The following is a 19014-nucleotide window of genomic DNA, read 5'->3' on the forward strand; positions in this document are numbered from 1 at the left end:
AGTGCCATTTCTTGCTTCTGGGCATATCCGTGTAACTGTGCTAGCTCCAGTGGAATAATGTGGTTACAACAGGGCAGGATGTGGCTACCAAAAGTCTGTCTTCCATTTGTTAGTGTGTTAAGAATAAAACAAAACCAAGGGTTGTAAAAAGATGACCTGTTAGGATCTTTTTTGAAATCCAGATGGCTCAGCATTTATGCAGTGCTTCCCTTCTTCTCTCAGCCTCATGAAATTAGAGGTTGAAACTTAGAGAAGTTAAAGCCGCCTGGGGCCCGAAGCTGGAAAGTCGAAGTACAAATTCTCTATTGCCCCAAGTCCTACCTAAACACTGACATAGCATCTGATCGACTCCACTGGATTCCTGCCCATATGCAGAGGGATGTACTAGGAGAACGATTTTCCTATACGTGCTCTAGGCCATTTTATCCCCTTTGCTGTTGATCAGTTTTCAGGTTGGGGCACTGGCCTAAGCAGACCTGTTAGTCTGACGCAAGGCTATTCCTGCACTTTGAATAATCAGTAATAATTATTGTTATTAATAAGAGGTAAACCAGATTTGCTTTACTGTGCAGTATTTGTTGTACCGACTTGCTGTCTCCCACTGAAACCATAAGAAAATGTGATTGCTTAGGAATGGTAGACTACATGCTGTCCTGGGACTGACTACACGAGACCTTCTGTATTAGGATTGCAAAAACCTGAAGCATAAGAGCTGTATCTGAGTACCAGAGGAGCCACTTTTACATTATCTGCCAGAAATTCTGTTCTGGCATCAGGTGCTGCAAGGCCTTCCCCGTGAGCAGAGAGGATTTGAATCACATGCAGAAGCAGTCAACACTGTTCTGAGAAACAAAGTGCAAAGAGGGCTGCTGATGTTACTCAAGGGGCTCTGGGCAAAATGCACACAGGATGCACGTAGCAAATGAGAAATATTTCTCTGGCACTCTTTGAGTAATCATTTTTTGGTGTCATTTCCCTTAAATTACACTGCCTTTGTAAAAAGATCAAGAAGAACTCTTTTCCAATACAATTTTTGATGCATTAAATTACTTTCATCCCTGCAGTTGCTTTGTCTTCAGAATATTCTTTTTGATTTAAGTATATTTTTTCCTGTGGCTGAACTGCATTTCTGGCAAGAAAATAGTTTGGGAAGTCCTTGCACATGTTTGGTCTTGGATTTTGCTGTGTCATGAGTGAACTGGAAGCTGCAAAGTCTGTCAACCAATTTCCATGTCAGTGAACTAACATCATAATGTGTTTGCAGGGTCAAGCTGTTGCTCAGCTCTGTTCAACTATTCCCAATGTTACTGTTTTTGGAACAGCTTCATCTTTCAAACATGAAGCAATCAAAGACTCAGTAACTCACCTGTTTGACAGAAATGCAGACTATGTTCAAGAAGTAAAAAGGTAATCTTTTATTTTCCTGAGTAAGGGTTGTATAATATCTGGCAAAATACTAAGACAGACACCGGGCTGATCATATTTATGGGAAGAGATTACATTTGTGAGTTTGGGAACTGTAGTTTATTCCAGATATTCCATCTGCCCACTACAAAGGACAGGATAGCAAGCATCTCCCTACTTCTTTATAAGCAACATAAGCTTTGTTAGTCCATGTTCATGCTTGGACATCTGTTGTGAGCAAAGTAAATTAAGTGAAAAAGAATAAACGTCTTAACAAAAGGAGGTACTTTGCTATTATCTGCATATGTAGTAGCTCACCGTAATGCACTAATATTTTCAGTGGATCTGTAAGTTATCCAGGTTTTGGAGTTCTCTGGTGTGTTTCTATCTGCCTGGGTTTTTATCCTCTGCCAGGGATTGATATCAGAGCACATGATGTCTGTTTTAATTTCAGATCCTTAGATTTTGTTTGTTTGTGTTCAGATTAGAATCATTCTGTTGCCTTTTGAAGTCATCATGTCTGTTTCTATTTACATGCTTTCAAATACTTTGTTTTCCAATTTGTCTAACTGTTTTTAGATATTGATGTTGATACAGGTGGCAAAACTTTAAAATTGATAAGAAAATCTTAGTAAAAAATATCTTTTTGATTTTACTTGTCAGACAGATAAGAATAATGTTTTCCCTTCATCTTGTATCTGTCAAAATACTAGATTATGTAGCTGGACATAAAACAAGAAATTTCTCCAAGGGGCACCCCAAGGTAGTACAGTTGACAGGCTTCCTGTCAAACTTACGCAGTCCTCGGAGCGATATGCAAAGTCTCAGAAGGTCTCTTAGTAGGAGGGTTACCAGCCCTCAAAGAGGGCCTCCAGTATATAGCAGACTTTTGTCTGAGCTGTTAGCAATCCAGTCTGGTGTTTGAAGAGAAAGCAGGGTGTCTTGCTACTGTTTCTGGAGCACTCCCAAGGGCTTAGGAGAACATTTGAAACGATCCATCACAAAGGACGTTTTATATCAAAGGAAAATTTTACGTATGGGAAGTTTCACCAAAAAAGATAGGACTTGTCCACCGTTTTCTTACAGCTCAGAAGAATTGCAGCATGTTTCTTCAGCCCCTTTGATAGCTTTTCTCTTGGGGAAGTATACATACCTCAGTGTTTTGCGGCCCCTGGAAAATCGCTGTAGTGAGATGAAGACCGAATTCTAGCAGTCCCCACTTTACAAACATTGATTCAGCAAGAAGGAACACTTGAAAACATTAATCAGAGTTCAGCACCAACCTTAATCCTAACTCTTGGCAGGGGCAGCAGCAGATCTGATCGATGTGGAAGCAGATACAACAGAAATCGGTGCTTAAAAAAAGGGATAAAGCCCCTTTAACTTCTGATAACTTTATGATTGCAGATAACGTTGGCTGCTTCTGCCCTTCATCAGGACAGTTCTTTTTGGGACAGTTCCCTGACACCACCCCTGACTCTGTGTAACGGACCGTAACTACTGAAATCAAAGGGAGATCTGGTTACGAAGGGGTGGAATTCTGCTCTGTTAAGTCTGTTAAAATCCCTTTTGGTGATCCTGCACCTCACAATAGACCAATGAGGCAGAGAACTAGTGGGTACAAAAGATAAAATGTAGATGCAACAAGCTTCTTTCCCGGTATAGAGTTGCATAGTATTAGCACAATTGATAGTCCTGATTAAAAGTTAGAATTGGCACCCTGTAGAATATGCCAGTATACTCTGATTTGTTGCTCAGATCTGTGTATTTTCACGTCTCACTGAAAAAAAATAAAAAAAAAGTACAGTAGTAATTCTGAGAATGCTATAAAAACAAATTGTCTTTTGAAAGAGGCAGTGTGGGGAACAGTGGAGTTGTTTGGTTTGCTGGATATTAGCTGTATACTATGTTCTGCTTAAAATGTTTGGTTGGCCAGCAGGGAAGACGGCTGCTCTGCACACTGGGTCGGGGAGTCCTGAGGGAAGGGGAAGGCTCTTCATTTGTTGAGCGTTTGTGAGCAGGAAAGGGTTGGCCTGTGGTTGAGAGAGGATAGTGGTAGGAACCTGCTTTATTGCAGGTGACTGGGGTATTCCAGGGAAGAGCTTTCATCAGGGAGCAAAGTCAAAAAAAACCCCACCAACCTCCAAAACCCCAAATAAATGAACAAACAAACAAACAAAAAATCCAGAGGTGATATGAATGTTCCTAGGGGATGAGGAATCAGTTCAGCCGTGGAAGCCACTGAAAGCTGTTTGATTGCAAAGTCATTATTCATTTACAGCGAAAGCTCACCCAGGGCCTGAATATAAACAGTTTATTACCCCACATATGGCAGCAGTACCAAGGAGTAAAGCTGTCCGATTTTGTTGCTGTTTGTAACCAGTGGATGTCTGAGTACCACCTCTGTTTTGTAAGGAAACAGAAAGATGCGTTACAAGCCATAAAGCTTTACCTCTTTCCTGACTTCTAATTGCAGTTATACACTGCAGAAGGCATGGTCATCAGGAGCTAAACGATGTTGCTGGGGACTAGATGCTATTGACTGTCCCTTAAACCTTTGATAGTCTCCAGGTTGCGATTTTCTTGTAGTGTATGCACCGGTTATTTGCATAATTGTTTAAGAGTATTAATCAAGAATTTACTACTGCTTGGGCTGTTTACTTGGTTAGGAGGTAGGATATTAGACTTAGATCAAACTAGTGGTAGGATTTTGCAGGCCGATGTTTTGCCAGAAAAAAATAACTAAATCAGGATATTTGGGTGTATTTTTTTTCTTCTTCAGCATCATGTTGACATTGCATTCACAAAGCTATTTATTGGAAAATTATAAATATGCAAACTATTTATTGAAATAGTATAAATACAATCAGGCCATATTATAGAAAGCAGAAAGTATCCTTAGAGCTGGGTTTCTAGCTCTTGGTGACTTCTCTTTATGCTTGATTTAACTCTTTGCTGACGTCTAGTCTGAAACAGAAGACTCTTTAAATAACTTTACAAGGACATCATTTTATCTGAGAAGAACTGGGATAAGATCTGTTTCCTTACGAATTCAGAAAAAGAATATAAAAAGATGTGAATAACAAAAATGTCCTTTTTCTCTATAACATTCATTGACCAAAAAAAAAGACATTCTCTGACATTCACTCAAAAAGAACTTTGTATCTATCACCTGTTTTTTGATAATATAATTTTACTGAAAGCCCTCAAAAAGGAGGAACAAGATGGTTTCCCACTGTTCTAAGCCTGAAAGGTGTGGGTTGGCTAGCCCAACAAACTCACACTCCAGCACTGAATGAGTTTGAATTGTCTTTTGATGAGGAGAAAGTTTTCACGTAGTCAAAGCCTCAGCCTTAGAGTCCTTTCTAAAGTACCTGGAAAATGTTAGTGGTATGTTAACATCAGCCTGTATCATGGTGGCTGACCAGTTCCTGTGGACCTTATTGCAAAGTGAGATTTCTTTCTTGCTTTTTAGAATCTCGACAGATGGAGTAGATATTGTTTTGGACTGTCTTTGTGGAGAAAATACTGGGAAAGGCCTCAGTCTTCTCAAACCACTTGGGACTTACATTTTATACGGTGAGTGGAAAAAGCCAGGTACATATTTCAAAACTAAAGCTTTGCAAAGCTTAAAACCTCTTACAATCACCCATGCCACTCCTTCCAGAACTTGAGGCCGCCATTTATACTTTCTCAATTTGACCATTTCAAATCAAGGATTTTAGTGAAGCTGAGCATGGGCTAAATTATTGAGAAACAATGCATAATACAAAGAAACTCTTAAAATTAAAAAAAAAAAAAAAATCCCAAAGTGAAACTTAACACGTGTTTCAAATTATTCGACATTATCAGGTGATACAGGAGAAGTGTAGGAGAAAGCTTGGATCTCTCATTCTACACACCATAGGAATCACAGCGTGGCCAGGGAAACTGTAATATAGTTCTTGTGGGAGGGAAGCTTGGAGGAAGATTTCAGGAAGAATGCTGTCGTTTTTATTTGACATGACTTTGAGGAATTCAAGCCCAGGCTTCTGTTCACAAATTTCCATTCATGTACGGACTGCTCCACGTACCGGGTAAACATGTCTTTCCTACAGTTCTGCCAGGTTGCCATGTTGCGTGTTGATAAAGCAGGCCAAGCTTCTGTAGGAGGACAGCTGAAGGGATTGCTAAACTTTTGAAATGAAGAATATATCTGTATCGCAGTGGAAGGTGCAGTGGCATCATGGATAAGCATACCTGCTTCCTTGGGCTTTCATGTAGCCAGCAGGCTGGCAATAACGAACGCATTGTCACTTGGATATCTGTTTGGACTGTACAAGCCAACCTGGTTGCCTGTTTGTAATGAGGTCCCTGCCAGTCAATCGTCATTACGTTTGTTAACAGGTTGTAGCGTACAATGCGTGTATGTTCACACATGTAGTGGTCAGAAAAATGTATCTTTACAGATACAGAGAAAGGACACCTGTGTGGCGATTGCTGCTAAATAATAATGTGTCAGAGACAAATGGCACTTTACTGGAGAGAAGGAGAGAGCTATAGAAGAGTTTTGGTGTCCAGGTGCCTAGTAGCACTTAACCTGTTTGTGATTTTGGAAGATTTGATAGATTTTTTTTGTCATCTCAGAATATCTATAAACTTGTAGGGCTCAGTCACCTTGGCCTCTGTTATTTATTCCCAAAGTATAAGGATGTCCACTAATCCCTTTTAAACATGGGGAAATTTTTTTTTCTTAAATATGAATCATAGAAATTATTTTACATACAATAAATAGTCTGCTTGTTAGCATGTAATAAGTTGTGTGTGAATGTACTGATCTTTTACAGGTTCATCTAACATGGTTACTGGGGAGACAAAAAGCTTCTTCAGTTTTGCAAAATCAGTAAGTGTCCCAGTGCTGTGATTCTAACTGTCCCAGTGCTCTTTCCTGTAACTTCAGTCTTTTCTGTAGCATTTTCATCTTTATCATTCTCATTTATCTCTGCTAAGTTGTTACTTCTGATGTTGCTAAAGAGAGTGTTTTTCTGACTGCAGTGTGGTCTGACATGTTTTCCTCTGATACCACAGCTAGACAGGAATAGGATCTGTGTGCAATGCATATTTAAATTGTTAGCTATCAGACGTGTATCTCTTATACAGCTAAGTTTAAAGTTAGACTGCATTATTTATTTACTTATGGCAGAATATCATATTCATGGATATGGATGACTGTACCCTGTAGGTTCCTCATGTCTGAAAACACTGTTGGGACAGTGCAGTGAATTAAAGGAGATACTAAAGGAGATACGTCTCTTAAGATGGGTCTTGTGTCCACTCAGTTCCAGCTTTTCAGAAGTTATTTCCATACAGAAATGCATTTTTGAGTTCTCCATGTTCATTTCAATTGACATCAAAGAGATGATGATGTTGCATTTGTTTCCTAATTGATGATGTCAACAAATCCAAAATTCAAATGTTAAATTTTTTTTCTTCAGCTTACTACAATAACAAAAATCTGCTCAGAAATCCTAGAGATCGAAAAAGGGACAAATATTTCAAATAAACTGCCAGTGAGAAATAAGTTAACCAGGAGTGAAAGTGATTCCTTCAGACAAGAAAAACAGAGGGAGAAGGCTTGACTGAAGATCTGTCATACGATCTTTCTGCCAAGAGCTCATTTACAGCTTCCAGCAACAACCCCTTCCCAGGAGAAATTAGCTTAAAAAGTCTCTGTAGTTGAAAACAAGATAAATCAAGAACTGTAGCAAGAAGCTATTCTTTGCCTCCTACATTTTCATAATGGTTGTAGTGGCACGATCTTTGTTATTGTCATGCATTTGTGAACTAAAACAAGATAATCTTTACTATGCAGCCTTTTTACTGTTAATATAAACATATCCAGATGAGTATAATTTGTAGGGTAGGTTGGCCCAAAGAAATCAATTTCAACTGAAATGTTTTTCAGATAGTACTGGTATTTATTGACTGAATAAATATGAATAAATTGAATTAATAAAAAAAAAAACATATCAAATTTTCTATAAAAGTATAACTAGTTTCTTTATGTAATTATACTGCAAAATTAACTCATCAAAATTGTATGAAAACTTTAATTTAGAATTGACCCATTCAAATAAAACTTGCTAGGAAGTGGGATCTCAGTCTCAAGAATGCTCTTGGGCTAAATGAGACAAAATAATTTCATTAGATTTTATGAGGCTTGCTCAAATATCACAAACATAATAATGGGTGAAAAGTAAATGGAAGCTGATAAGCAGCGCATGATTTCCTTGTTTTTGAGAGAAGAGTAATAGTCAAGAGTTGCTTGCGAACATTTGGGAAAATTGCATGGCTCTCTTGAGATAACAAAGAAGGATAGCAGAAGTAAGAAGGGAGGTCCAAATTCCTTACTTCTAGACCCATGTCCTAAAACCGGATCTGTTCATCATTCTTCTAGCACCCTAATCTCGTGCAACACAAGTCTGTGTTTTATTTCTGCATATCAGTCAGCTGCATACTTTTTTGCCTCTTCCTTAAATAAAATCCTTACTGCTTCTCCTGGCTGTTGCTTCAGATCTGACAGATGAGTCTTGTATCATATTTGCCCAGGCAGTTTTCTTGTGAACTTTCCTGTACATTTCTTGAAAAATGTTTTTCTAACCCTGCTGTTGTTTATTGCTTTCCAGTGGTGGCAGGTTGAGAAAGTAAATCCTATCAAGCTGTATGAGGAGAACAAAGTCATTGCTGGATTTTCCCTGTTGAATCTACTTTTCAAACAGAATCGAGGTGGCCTGATCAAGGGTGTGATGGACAAACTCCTAAATCTGTACAACAATAAGAAGATCAAGCCTATGGTTGATTCATTATGGGCTTTGGAAGAGGTAGGAGCAAAACTTCTTTCCCCATTTTGAAATTTCTGAAATAGATGCACTTTTAGATATAAAATTAGATTTAAATATGTTTTCTAGTTATTAATGTATTCTGCTTTTTAGTTTGTGCACAAGTTGTCTCCAAAGCCTCTGCTAGAAACTCCGTGATCCAGAGTTATCCACACATTTCTCTAATAAATATTTCTGGAGTTTCAAATACTCTGTGCAAAGTTCTTGAAAATACTAATAATAAATGTGTTTTTTCAATCTTAGAAAGTGCATGAAACATGTAACTAACAAGTGCGGCATGAAATGCAGACATTATAATTGAAAACAATTTAAAATCTCTTCTGAGGAAATACATAGGCTTTAGTTTCAGTGTAATATTTGTACTAGCAAACCTTGAAAGCTTGGAGGTTTTCAGGAAGTTACTGAAAACGTATCACAGGCAGTCAAATCAGAAATCACTTTTGTAAGTTACATTTGTGGAGTGTGGGCTTTTGGTTCTTTTCTCCCTTCTAATTGCTCAGCTCTCCTTAAAGACATGTAAAGAAACTAATCTGATGATAGCCTGGGCAATTATAAGCCCCTTGACCAAAGCACTGTTTCTGAGACCTTTATACTTAAGATGCTGATCAGTGAATGTAAGTATTTTTTGGAGGTGTGAACATACAAACATATAAAGAAACAGCTTGATTATAGTAGTGCCGCCAGATTAATATTTGTGTTTTATGTGTTTGTGAAGCAAACTGAGCCTGACACATCACTTAAGATGCAAGATCTGTAAGAGCTCTGCTGAGTGTGGATTGTGGTTGTATCATTGTACGGTTGCTATTCAGAAGGTGCTGCGACAAAATTCATTGTGTGTCTGAACACGTTAGCTGGTATTACGATGCATCCATGAGGAAATAGTAACCATCAGCTTAATACATTAATAATATTGTATTTTATTAAGATTTTGCACACCCTATGGGCAGGGTTTTCAGCCCAGCATGTTGTTCATTATTCAAGTGACGTTATAGCACCACCATCGTCATGGACACAGGTAAGGTATCTTGAGTTGCGTGGCGGGACTCCACAGCCTGTGACAGTTCTTGGAGTAGGATGCATTGCGTGTTCACTGGGGCTTGCACGTGCCTGGGCCAGGTTATATGTCAAGGCGTGTACTGCCTTAGGTTGTGCTAATGTGGACACTATGTCTCTTCGTGCTATCACTACATCTTCCCCAGTGTACCCCAACATGCCGCTTTATGTGGTACAGCAGATGCAAATGGTCCAGCACGGTATGGACTCCATTTGTTCCTCTCCAGCAGAACAGAGGAATGACAACTTCCCCAGGAATCTCTTCCTGTTTCTCTAAAATGTCTACCTAAGGTCACGCTGTCACTGATAGCCACTCCGTAACACCTGGGTTCTACCAGCCGGTGGCGTGGGAGTGGCTAATTCTCACCATCAGCTGCTTAAGGGAAATCAGATGTTGTGATAAAGAGCAGTGGGCTCAGGCGAGACAAAATCCTTTGCTATTGTCTGAAAGGGAGAGCCCTTTGAAGAGCAGTGTAAAATAGAAATGGGATCAGATTTAGGTTCTTGATGTGGGGTTTTTTTTTATTTAATTATTGAATAAACTTACAAAGTATTTTAAAAATTTAAGTGGCACAAGTCTCTAGATAGGCATTGTGCAATTTCTTTCTTCATGTAAATACGTATTTTTCATGTATTGGTGAGTAAGAAAAGGATAACTAAAATAGTAACAATAGCTTAAAAGAAATCTTGATCGAGGACGTAACATGAAAAATTACACATGGCAGGCTGATCTTAATAGTGAACATGATGGGAATTTGTTGGGAGACTTCTGTTTGATAACATTTCATCTAACATTTGGCAGTAACAAGCACCATCCCTACCCGTAGATTGTGAAGTGTGTAAATAAATCTGTTAAAACCACGGTCTAGAAAACTACAGCTAATTTATCACACCTGCTCACTTTCCATGAGCTATCTGGTAATTTACACAGGAAATGTCTGGCTAGTATCTTCAGGGATATAACAGTGCTAGAGGTGTCCTTAATCGATTGCAAAGTATTACTGAAATATTACTCATTCAGGGCATTATCATTTTGGAGATATATTTTTGTGGGTATAAAAATAACTTAGGGCTGACTCTCAAGTTAATATGATACAAAGAAAAATGTGTCATAGCTGAGGACTAAATGGAACAAGACTGAAGAAAGGTTGGTATGTATTTTTGTTCTGTTTCGGGAGGTTTCTTTTTTTAACTCCATAGCTCTAACATCTCCCCCCTTCAGAGTTTGACATGTGATTGCTTTTCATTTCCTGTTGAGTAAGCCTGATTTTCTCCAAATGTCCACTTTCATTTGACCGTTCTCAGTAATCTTCATTAGAGACGAAACCAATATGACCAATTTTTACCATTGATGTTTCCTGAGGAAATTTCCTGACCCTTAAGAGCATTGAGAATAAATATGTTTAACTAGAGAGTGGCAGAAAGGTGGACACCTGCATGACATTTGAAAATGAATAACTGAATAGTTTTCTATGGAAGAATACCATGCTCTCCAGAGGCTCACGGGAGAATCCATTTGTCCTCTGACTAGTAATTCTGCCATAGAGATGAGCTTGAATCCAGTAAGGGACATTCAAAATGAAAATATTTTAAGGAAAAATCTCAGAGGAGCCTTAACCATGGGACACCTTTCCAAATGTTTAATGTTAAATACCTGAATGTATCATCGCATATGTAAAAGTTTTGATCTATACATGAAAGGCATATCCCCAACATATCCCTTCAGCTTGCTTTATTCACTCTGCATCTGCGTTTGTTTCCATGTATTCCTTCTTTGTGCAAATACCAATTCACAAATTAATGCAGATTCTCCAAAGCCAACATGGAAGACACCTGGTTTTCTTCCAGAACTGTATTACAGTACAAATACTTATCTTTTCAGTCCTGTATCCGTTGCAATAGCCATCTATGTATCAGAGCTGAAAAGCATCTTTGCAGTCTTGGAAGACAATGAATTATATCTACAGTGATGTTCCCCTTTGCTGCTTAAGGCAGGTTGTACAGGACCACTTCCTTGCACGATAACCCCAAAATTGAGGGCTTTATGTTCTAGTGCTTGTGAGAACAGCCAGAGAAAGGATTTATGTCTGTTTTTAATAGATCTCCAGAACAGTGTTAAAAAAAAAAGATTTCATTGTTCTAAAAGCCCGGTGTGGTTCCTTGAGCAGCATTTATTTCTTAATGCTTTCTGCAGGAGTACACAGTTTGAATTTAAAAGAATATACTGATTAGAAAATATTGTAATTGCAGCGAGATTCTGCATTTTAAAGTGTTTCAAGTGGCAGTAATACAGGGTTTAAAGTTGTTAGATTCCTACTTGTCTATCACGTAGTATACGTTAAGTGATATCTAGTTGATTGTCGAATAATATTCAAGATAGCAGTGTTCAGAAATTAGTAGGCAGACTTAGCTTGATACTATTCGTGTTGAACAATGAAGGTTTGTCTGAGTGTCAATGAGATCATTCTAATTAGGATATAATCCCTTCCGGTGTTCTGATTTCTCTCTTTTAGGGCCTCATCCAAAGGCCGTGGAAGGACTCCTGGTTTCACTGGCCTTTGTTTTAGGATGAGGATTGCCCTGCCTCTTCAGTACAGGCTGCTTAAATGAATTTACCAATTGACTGAAGAGAGAGTGGGATAGAATTTATTCTGGATGGAAACTTAGAAGTGACTTAATTTTCTTCAGTGCATCAGATTATTGCTGACATAAGGGAGATCAGGATCTAGACTATTGACTACTGCTGTGGAGCAAAACTATTTGTATTGCTGTGTTATCTGTTGGTGTTGGCTTGGGAAGGGCAATTTTTATCTCAAATTTACATCCATAAATCCTAGTAAAGTCAAGTCTGTTCTCAAGTGGGCCATTAGAGCCATTTTATGATATTAATGTAAGAAAGAGTTTAACTAAGAGAGACAGTAACAAAATCCGTAGATACTTTGAAATGGAAATCTAACTGGGGAATTATTCATCATGAGATGAGTGGAGTCATACGATAAATTAGCTGCTGTTGAGATGTCTCGCTATTTTGCAGCTATTTGTTTATGCATTTAAGTGTTTAAAAGATGAGATAATTTGTAGATGGTGCATGCTTAAAATACTGTTCTGTAGCAAAAAGCTGATTGGTAAGATTGCATTTCATTACAAATAGTAGAGTTTAAAACAAAATTAGTATTCAGTGAACATTTGTTGAGCTTTGTGGTTGTTTCTTTGTTAGTAACTACTTATCTAATCCTTAATTTGCAGTTAGTCACTCTTCTTCATTCTGATTAATTTGTAGTGTGCATTTATGCATTAGCATTCTTCTTGAGGGTCTGTGAGTCTTTGGCTTTACACAGTAGATGATTCTAGATTATTAAGCAGGATGAAAACTGAAGGTTCTCAAAAAATCTAGTGTGTTGAATAAAAATGTACATGTTGCACTTTTCTATTAAAATTCTGTTTTCTTCAGCTTTTTATAATTGCAAAAGAAAATATATACTGCAGGTAGAATGGGTTATTGACACCTTCTTTGGAGATCTACAGCAGTTAAAAGTAGCACTGATAGCATGTAAAACAAATTCTTGCACATGAAGTGCCAGTCAGGAAAGCAACAATGCAAAATATGGTCCATTTCATCAAAATATCTGTAGGCCCCTTTCCCTCACGCTAGACTACCTGTTTCAAAAAGGACCCTCGGTGTGTCAGAAAGTTTTCAGACTTGGGCTATTTTGGTCCATGTGGGTAACCAGTGAGATTATGGAAAAACATCCTGACCACAGATCTCTGTTGTGTACCAGAGGATTCATTGCATTCTTGTCTCTCAGATGATTTAAGGAATACACTGTTACATAGTAATAATGGTCTCAAAGACCTGTACTGCCTTAGGGCCAGTAAGAATGATGACGGTAACTGAAACCTGAGGAATAGGGTTGCTACTTATTCTTAAAAAGTAAGAGGATGATCTGATAATATAACAAGATGAGGCTGGTACCTTATAGTAGGCACTGAATGTCACCCCATGTCATTGTTTTGTAGTGATAATGTAATGATGTCTTACTTAGCAAATAGTAATGCAACAACCGTAGCCCAGATCCGGGAATATACTGTGGCACTCAGCTGTGATGGCAATCAGTGGAATCAAGGCACTAAATACACTTATGGATCACGCCCTGTGGATCTTGATACGAGTATCAGAGGACTCTAATGACTCTAGTGCCTCGTGGTCAGTGCATAGAGTATTGTTGGCTGGAAAGAGCCCTGCATCTTAATTTAGTTTGTCAGGATCATTGCACTATCAGTCACTGTTTTTTTTGGCTGAATAACAAGAGATGTTGCAGGTCTAGCTGTAAATACAATTTTTATGTAAGTGAGATTTCCTTGTCTTGAAACCAGAGCTTTTCTCTATAGTAAATTGCTAAGGAAGAACCAAGCTGTGTTTAACAACCTAAACCTAAAGGAGTGCAGTGCAACTGATCACATTATAGTAACATTATAGAATACCTGCTGATAGAATAATTTTATTTAAAAGAAACATTTTTTTCATATGTTGCTGTTCTCACATACTTTCTGTTCTCTGCGTTAGCTTTCAATGTTGTTAGCATACAAAGGAAAACACTAGAAACCTTACATCTAAGATCGCAGCCTTATTGAGTTGCAATCCAGTGACGAGAACTGGATGAAGAAACACTTTCCATACAGAATTTATAGCATGTTTTGGGGAGGGCAAAGCCATCACAGTATGTCTGTTTTTAGCACTGCTGTGTGGCTTCAAAGGATTCAGGTACTATAAGCCTGAACTTACCCTCTTGTATAAATTACCATCTCAGTGCATGCTTTTAGATATCAATGATATCAATGTTATTTGGGGCAGAGGGATGGGAAATACCAAACCCATGATAGCAGAATAATAACAGTGAACCCCCTAAAGCAGAGACTTTAATTTCATCAAAAGCTATTCATGCCTTTCACTGATCTTAGCTTTAGGGCAAAAAGCCTTTCATGTATCACTATAGTAAGACATGGAGAAAATTGACCCATTAGTTACTTTTAACATGGTAAGAGGGCAATCTAATAATATCAGATCAGGCTGGTACTCTGTTATGAATACTAAAAGCCATCTCGTGTCTTTTTTTTTTTTGTGATAACATAATAACGTTTTTTTTTCTTTTCTGCTGCATGAAAACAGATTCTTCAGCTGAACAAACCACATTTTTTGAAGTCAAGTGACTTCTATAGCATTTAAAATCTGTATTTGTTCTTCAAGGTATGCAAAATAATGTAGAGTAACATGATAAAAATGGAAGTTCATTTATAACCAAAGTAATAACCCACCCTGAAATACAGAAAAGAGTAATTTTTTCATAAGCATAAAACAATTTACGTTGCAGTATTATATTGGAGAAGGAGGGAAATGTAATTCATTCTGTGAAAACTCGCACAAGCATATCGGTGTTTCCTTTGCTATGATTGCTCCTCTAGCATTACAGTGCAGAGGCTGCTTGTTGTGATGCTGCGAATATTTCTTTGTCAGTACTTCATTTGCAGTTGTTCATGAACTGCTTTCTTGATTTACAGGTATTAGCTCTGCATATGTATTGTCCTGTAATACTGCCTTAGAACTCTTTGTTCTTCCTATGTGTGAGATTCTGTTCCCTTTGACTGTATAAAATAAACATCTGTAGTTCAAAGTAAATTTAAATGTTTTATCTTTACATCAGCATTGTTTCTTTGTATACAAACAAGTCTAACACAAATTTAATACAAACTTCATGCAGATACGAAAGTGTACAAAAATGCAAGGAGCTATGTCTTACTGATGTAACAGGTTTCAAAATAGAGATGTGGGGAAAGCAGACTGAGAAGCAAAACCTGAATAATTCAGGGTAGCTTGCTTGTGTGTTCACGATCAAATTATACACAGTTGTAGGCCAAAATGTCTTTCAAATTTTGCGAAGAGCAAGGGGAAAGCTATTCCACTTGAATTTTACCTCACTAACATGAAACGTAATGAACACAAGTTCTAAATGAATGAAAATTGAGCCATAAGTAAGGTAATTTTTAGTAAAGACTTTGCAAAGAATTTTTCCCAAGATGCTTAGCTGAAGTAAATATTAATTAAAACTCCAAATAATTTCGGTGCTGTATGCGTAGAGGAATAAAACATACCTTGAAAGTACTGGAGATTAATTAAGTATTGCAATTTTTTTCCCTCTAAAACGTTATGTATACCTGATTATGGGATCCTCACTGCTCTTGCATTAATTATTAAGATCCTACTAAATGCCTATATAATTTCATTTACATTTCTTCCCTGTTTAATGCTGTTTAACAGGACTTCATATTACTTCATAATTCATTCTACCTTTCCTACCTGTATCAGCAAGTGATGGCATAACCCAGTAGTCTTTTTGGCTTCACACACTGTTGATGGCAATGTAACGTGATTATGATTTTATTAAAAGAGTGAGATAGAAAGAAGCAAGACAAGACTTGGATATAGGCACTGTGGCTCCATAATAAGGCCTCAGATACATGACATTAGCTATGATTACCACAAAATCAAGTTGGGTAAATGAGCTGTTTTACAAAACTCAGAATTCACTTGTTAAGTCTGTTAAGTGTGTAAGCAGAAGTCAGTTATTTTCAATTGCTATATATTATTCATAAACACTGCATGAAATTCAAGCTACATGAATGTAATTTAATTAAACAAGTAATTTATTTCAGTTCTGTGCTTTTTTTTCTTTTATTTTCTTTAGAGAAATTCCGCTTGTTCTTCTGAAATTCCGCTTGTTTTGTCTAACCTGCTAGTTGAATGCCTGTGTTTAAACAATTTTGCTATCTAGAGTCTTCAGAATGTTCCTTTGTGCATGCTGAGGATATTAATGCAATAATACTCATTTAATAGATAAATAACAAAAGAGATGGTGGATATCTTCACTTGCCTGATGCCATGCAGCATGTTAGTGGAAAGATCATGGATCAGCCTGAAAATCTCTAATTTCCAGTTCTTGCCTCTAACAGCCAAGTCCTTGGGCTGTGTCTCAGCATCTCTGCGAGCCTTTGTGATTCAGTGCGTTTACTGGGGGCTCTAATCTCAGAATGGTATGTGTTCTACCAAATTCCAGTAGGCTGTTTCATTGCAGGGGAATGGCATCTTTATGTTTGGGAATGAAGTAGCAGACATGGAAAAGTATTTTGGCAATATTTCTGATGAACATTGATTCCGTGTTCAAATGTTGCTGTTACAGAGGTTAGAAGCTGACTAGTGTGAGACTAAACCTCTCTCAATTAACATAAATACAGCCTGCAGCTACAGCACTTTTCTAATCTACTTAGTAAGCACTCTGCTAAGAATTAATTACTTATGGAGATACACAGGCAGAAAATACTTTTCTAGAAGGCATGAGACACTGTAAGTTGAAAGTGCGGTGGTGAGTCATGATACGTGTTTCTGGGTCAGGACAGATCGTCATTTCTATTTGCCCTTGTGTGCCACAGAGATAATAGCTTTCTGTAACTGCAGGCCAAAGGAAAACAACGTGTAGACTTGGTTCCTGACGGATGATGTGAGGGCCAGGGGAAATAGGCAGGAAAATAATATAGGGAGCATTGATAGATTCCACTCAAGAAAGTGTGCACTATTGAAGATAAATTAGTCACATGCTTCCAGTTAATTAAATTAGCAACAGGAGATTGTATATGAGAAAAACCAGTTTGTCATTCATTAGAAAAAATAAGAATAAACCTGTTACATGGAGCAAGCTACTGATTCATTACTACAAAGAAGCAGTATTTTACAGGAGAAGTCTGCTTACTGAAATATATTAGCTGGCTTTTAAGTAATAAATTGGCACACATTCCTTATGTATTGAACTGATATGGTGATACGGTACTTGTGCAAGAAAAAAACCAGAAACCTAGCTAAGGAAAGCTTTACCAAAGCAGAGGGGATATACTTTAGACAACAGGAACACCTTCAAAAACACCAACATGTATACATAACTCCAGGAGATAAGAGTATATTTCTTCTATGTTTATCTTGAATGTTTTGACTCTAACATGTTTGTTTTACACTTCATTTTTACTGTTTGTCGTAGAATTTAAGCTGTTCTCAAGAGTCAGGAAAACAGGGTTTCATGGAGTCATTTCCCTATTCAAAAACAATTCCTAGACTCCTCATGAAGTATTAGAGAACAAAACCTACTTTTATACCCTTAATCCAAACATGCTTCAATCAATTTCTTTTTGTTTCTACCTGATAATGCAGTGAAACATCTGCCTGTATTCTTCCAGTCTTGCATGCAGGTTGATTAAATGTATGCCAATACATTACATCCACCAGCAGAAATAATTTTAAATGGATTCTAACAGAAAGTTTACTTCATCTCCTGTTCCACAGAGTTGGTAGCACCACTAACTGCAAGGAATTCTTAAGATCTGGAACAGAGAGTGTTTTCTGTCACTCAGAGAAATAACTATCGGATGCCATAAATGAAAACCACTAGATAAATAGCAGGTACTAAATATTAGAAACTAAGTTTTCAAAGACACATTTAGATGCTATTTCATTTTTGTGCTATGTGCTGTTAGTATGTGTAGTTTAAGCCATGGAGCCTGTGAATGGAACCTGGGATTTTCCTCTGTGTCAAAAAATTCCACTCACGCTTCTTTGTTAATTAGTTGACTGGCTTGGAAAGAAAGCTCTCGGTTGTTCAAGTTGAACTGGCAGGGACTGCTAATGTGAGAAATTCAGCTTTTCTCCCAGGGTATCATGAAGGAGAAATCTGAGGTTTGTGTTAACAATTTCTAGTGATTGTTTTCATTCTTTCAGAAACTTTTTTGGTCTCAGTTCAAATTTAAAAAGACCTATTTTCCCAGGTGCTAAGGATTTAAAAAAAAACTGAGATAGAAATAATGAAGTCTACTTGGTGATGTTGAGAGAGCTGAGAGATGTCATCCTTATCTGTCTGGCACAGTACAGAATACAAATAATTCAGATTCCTCCTGCCTTTGAAACCTTCCCATTTTCAGACTCGGAAGAGATCCTTGATGGTTTTGGATGAAGTTTTGGCCTCTGATTTGCAAAAAATAAGACTAGTTATTTTGTTGGGTTTTTTTGCTGGCTATAATCTATGAGTCTAATACTTCATTAATTAATGAACGCCTAGAAAGCCATCTAAGGAGTCACTGAAAAGAATCAAAAGGGAGTGGGAGATAAGAATAAACAAAACCCTCTATATTTAAATGTGATAGGTCCATTTTGTCTAAATGATGCTACATTGGCAGCATTGGTCCCTGTGGCCATCTTCTATGACTGACAGTGAGCAGAAAGGTTAACAGAGCAGAAGGGAATGACATGCTTTCAGAGACTGCAAAATTACTGTGTAAGAAACATCAGTAGATACTATGCCTTCAGCATTTCTGCTGTATATTCTAGCTCACATTTTTCTGCCTCTGGGTATTTTGGGTGCTTGGCCTATAAAGAGATAACGTTGATATAAGCTTTTAGCTATAGTAGAAGGATGTTTAGTTGTTGAACTAAAGTAGTACTGAAATGAAATTAATTGGGCCTTTCTGGTTTTAGAAATGCCTTTCTCAAGTGAACATTCTAGCTCTTCTCCTGGGATCTGCTTATCAGTTTGGCTATAGTGTAACAATAGCCAAAGAAAAAATAAATTATTAGTTCCATCAGCAA

At 37.6% G+C, this 19014-nt stretch overlaps 1 protein-coding gene across 1 annotated transcript in view; it reads left to right on the forward strand.

Moving 5' to 3' along the window:
* Nucleotides 1–19014, forward strand: part of VAT1L (vesicle amine transport 1 like) — a 64166-nt gene that overhangs the window by 21130 nt on the left and 24022 nt on the right. Inside the window, exons 4-7 of the mRNA XM_075161453.1 lie at nt 1265–1407; nt 4880–4983; nt 6231–6286; nt 8070–8264. Of these exons, the coding sequence (XP_075017554.1) occupies nt 1265–1407; nt 4880–4983; nt 6231–6286; nt 8070–8264 (498 nt within the window). The remainder of the gene's footprint in view (nt 1–1264; nt 1408–4879; nt 4984–6230; nt 6287–8069; nt 8265–19014) is intronic.

The sequence above is a fragment of the Calonectris borealis genome, chromosome 12 (assembly GCF_964195595.1).
Source record: "Calonectris borealis chromosome 12, bCalBor7.hap1.2, whole genome shotgun sequence".
NCBI classification, from domain to species: domain Eukaryota; kingdom Metazoa; phylum Chordata; class Aves; order Procellariiformes; family Procellariidae; genus Calonectris; species Calonectris borealis.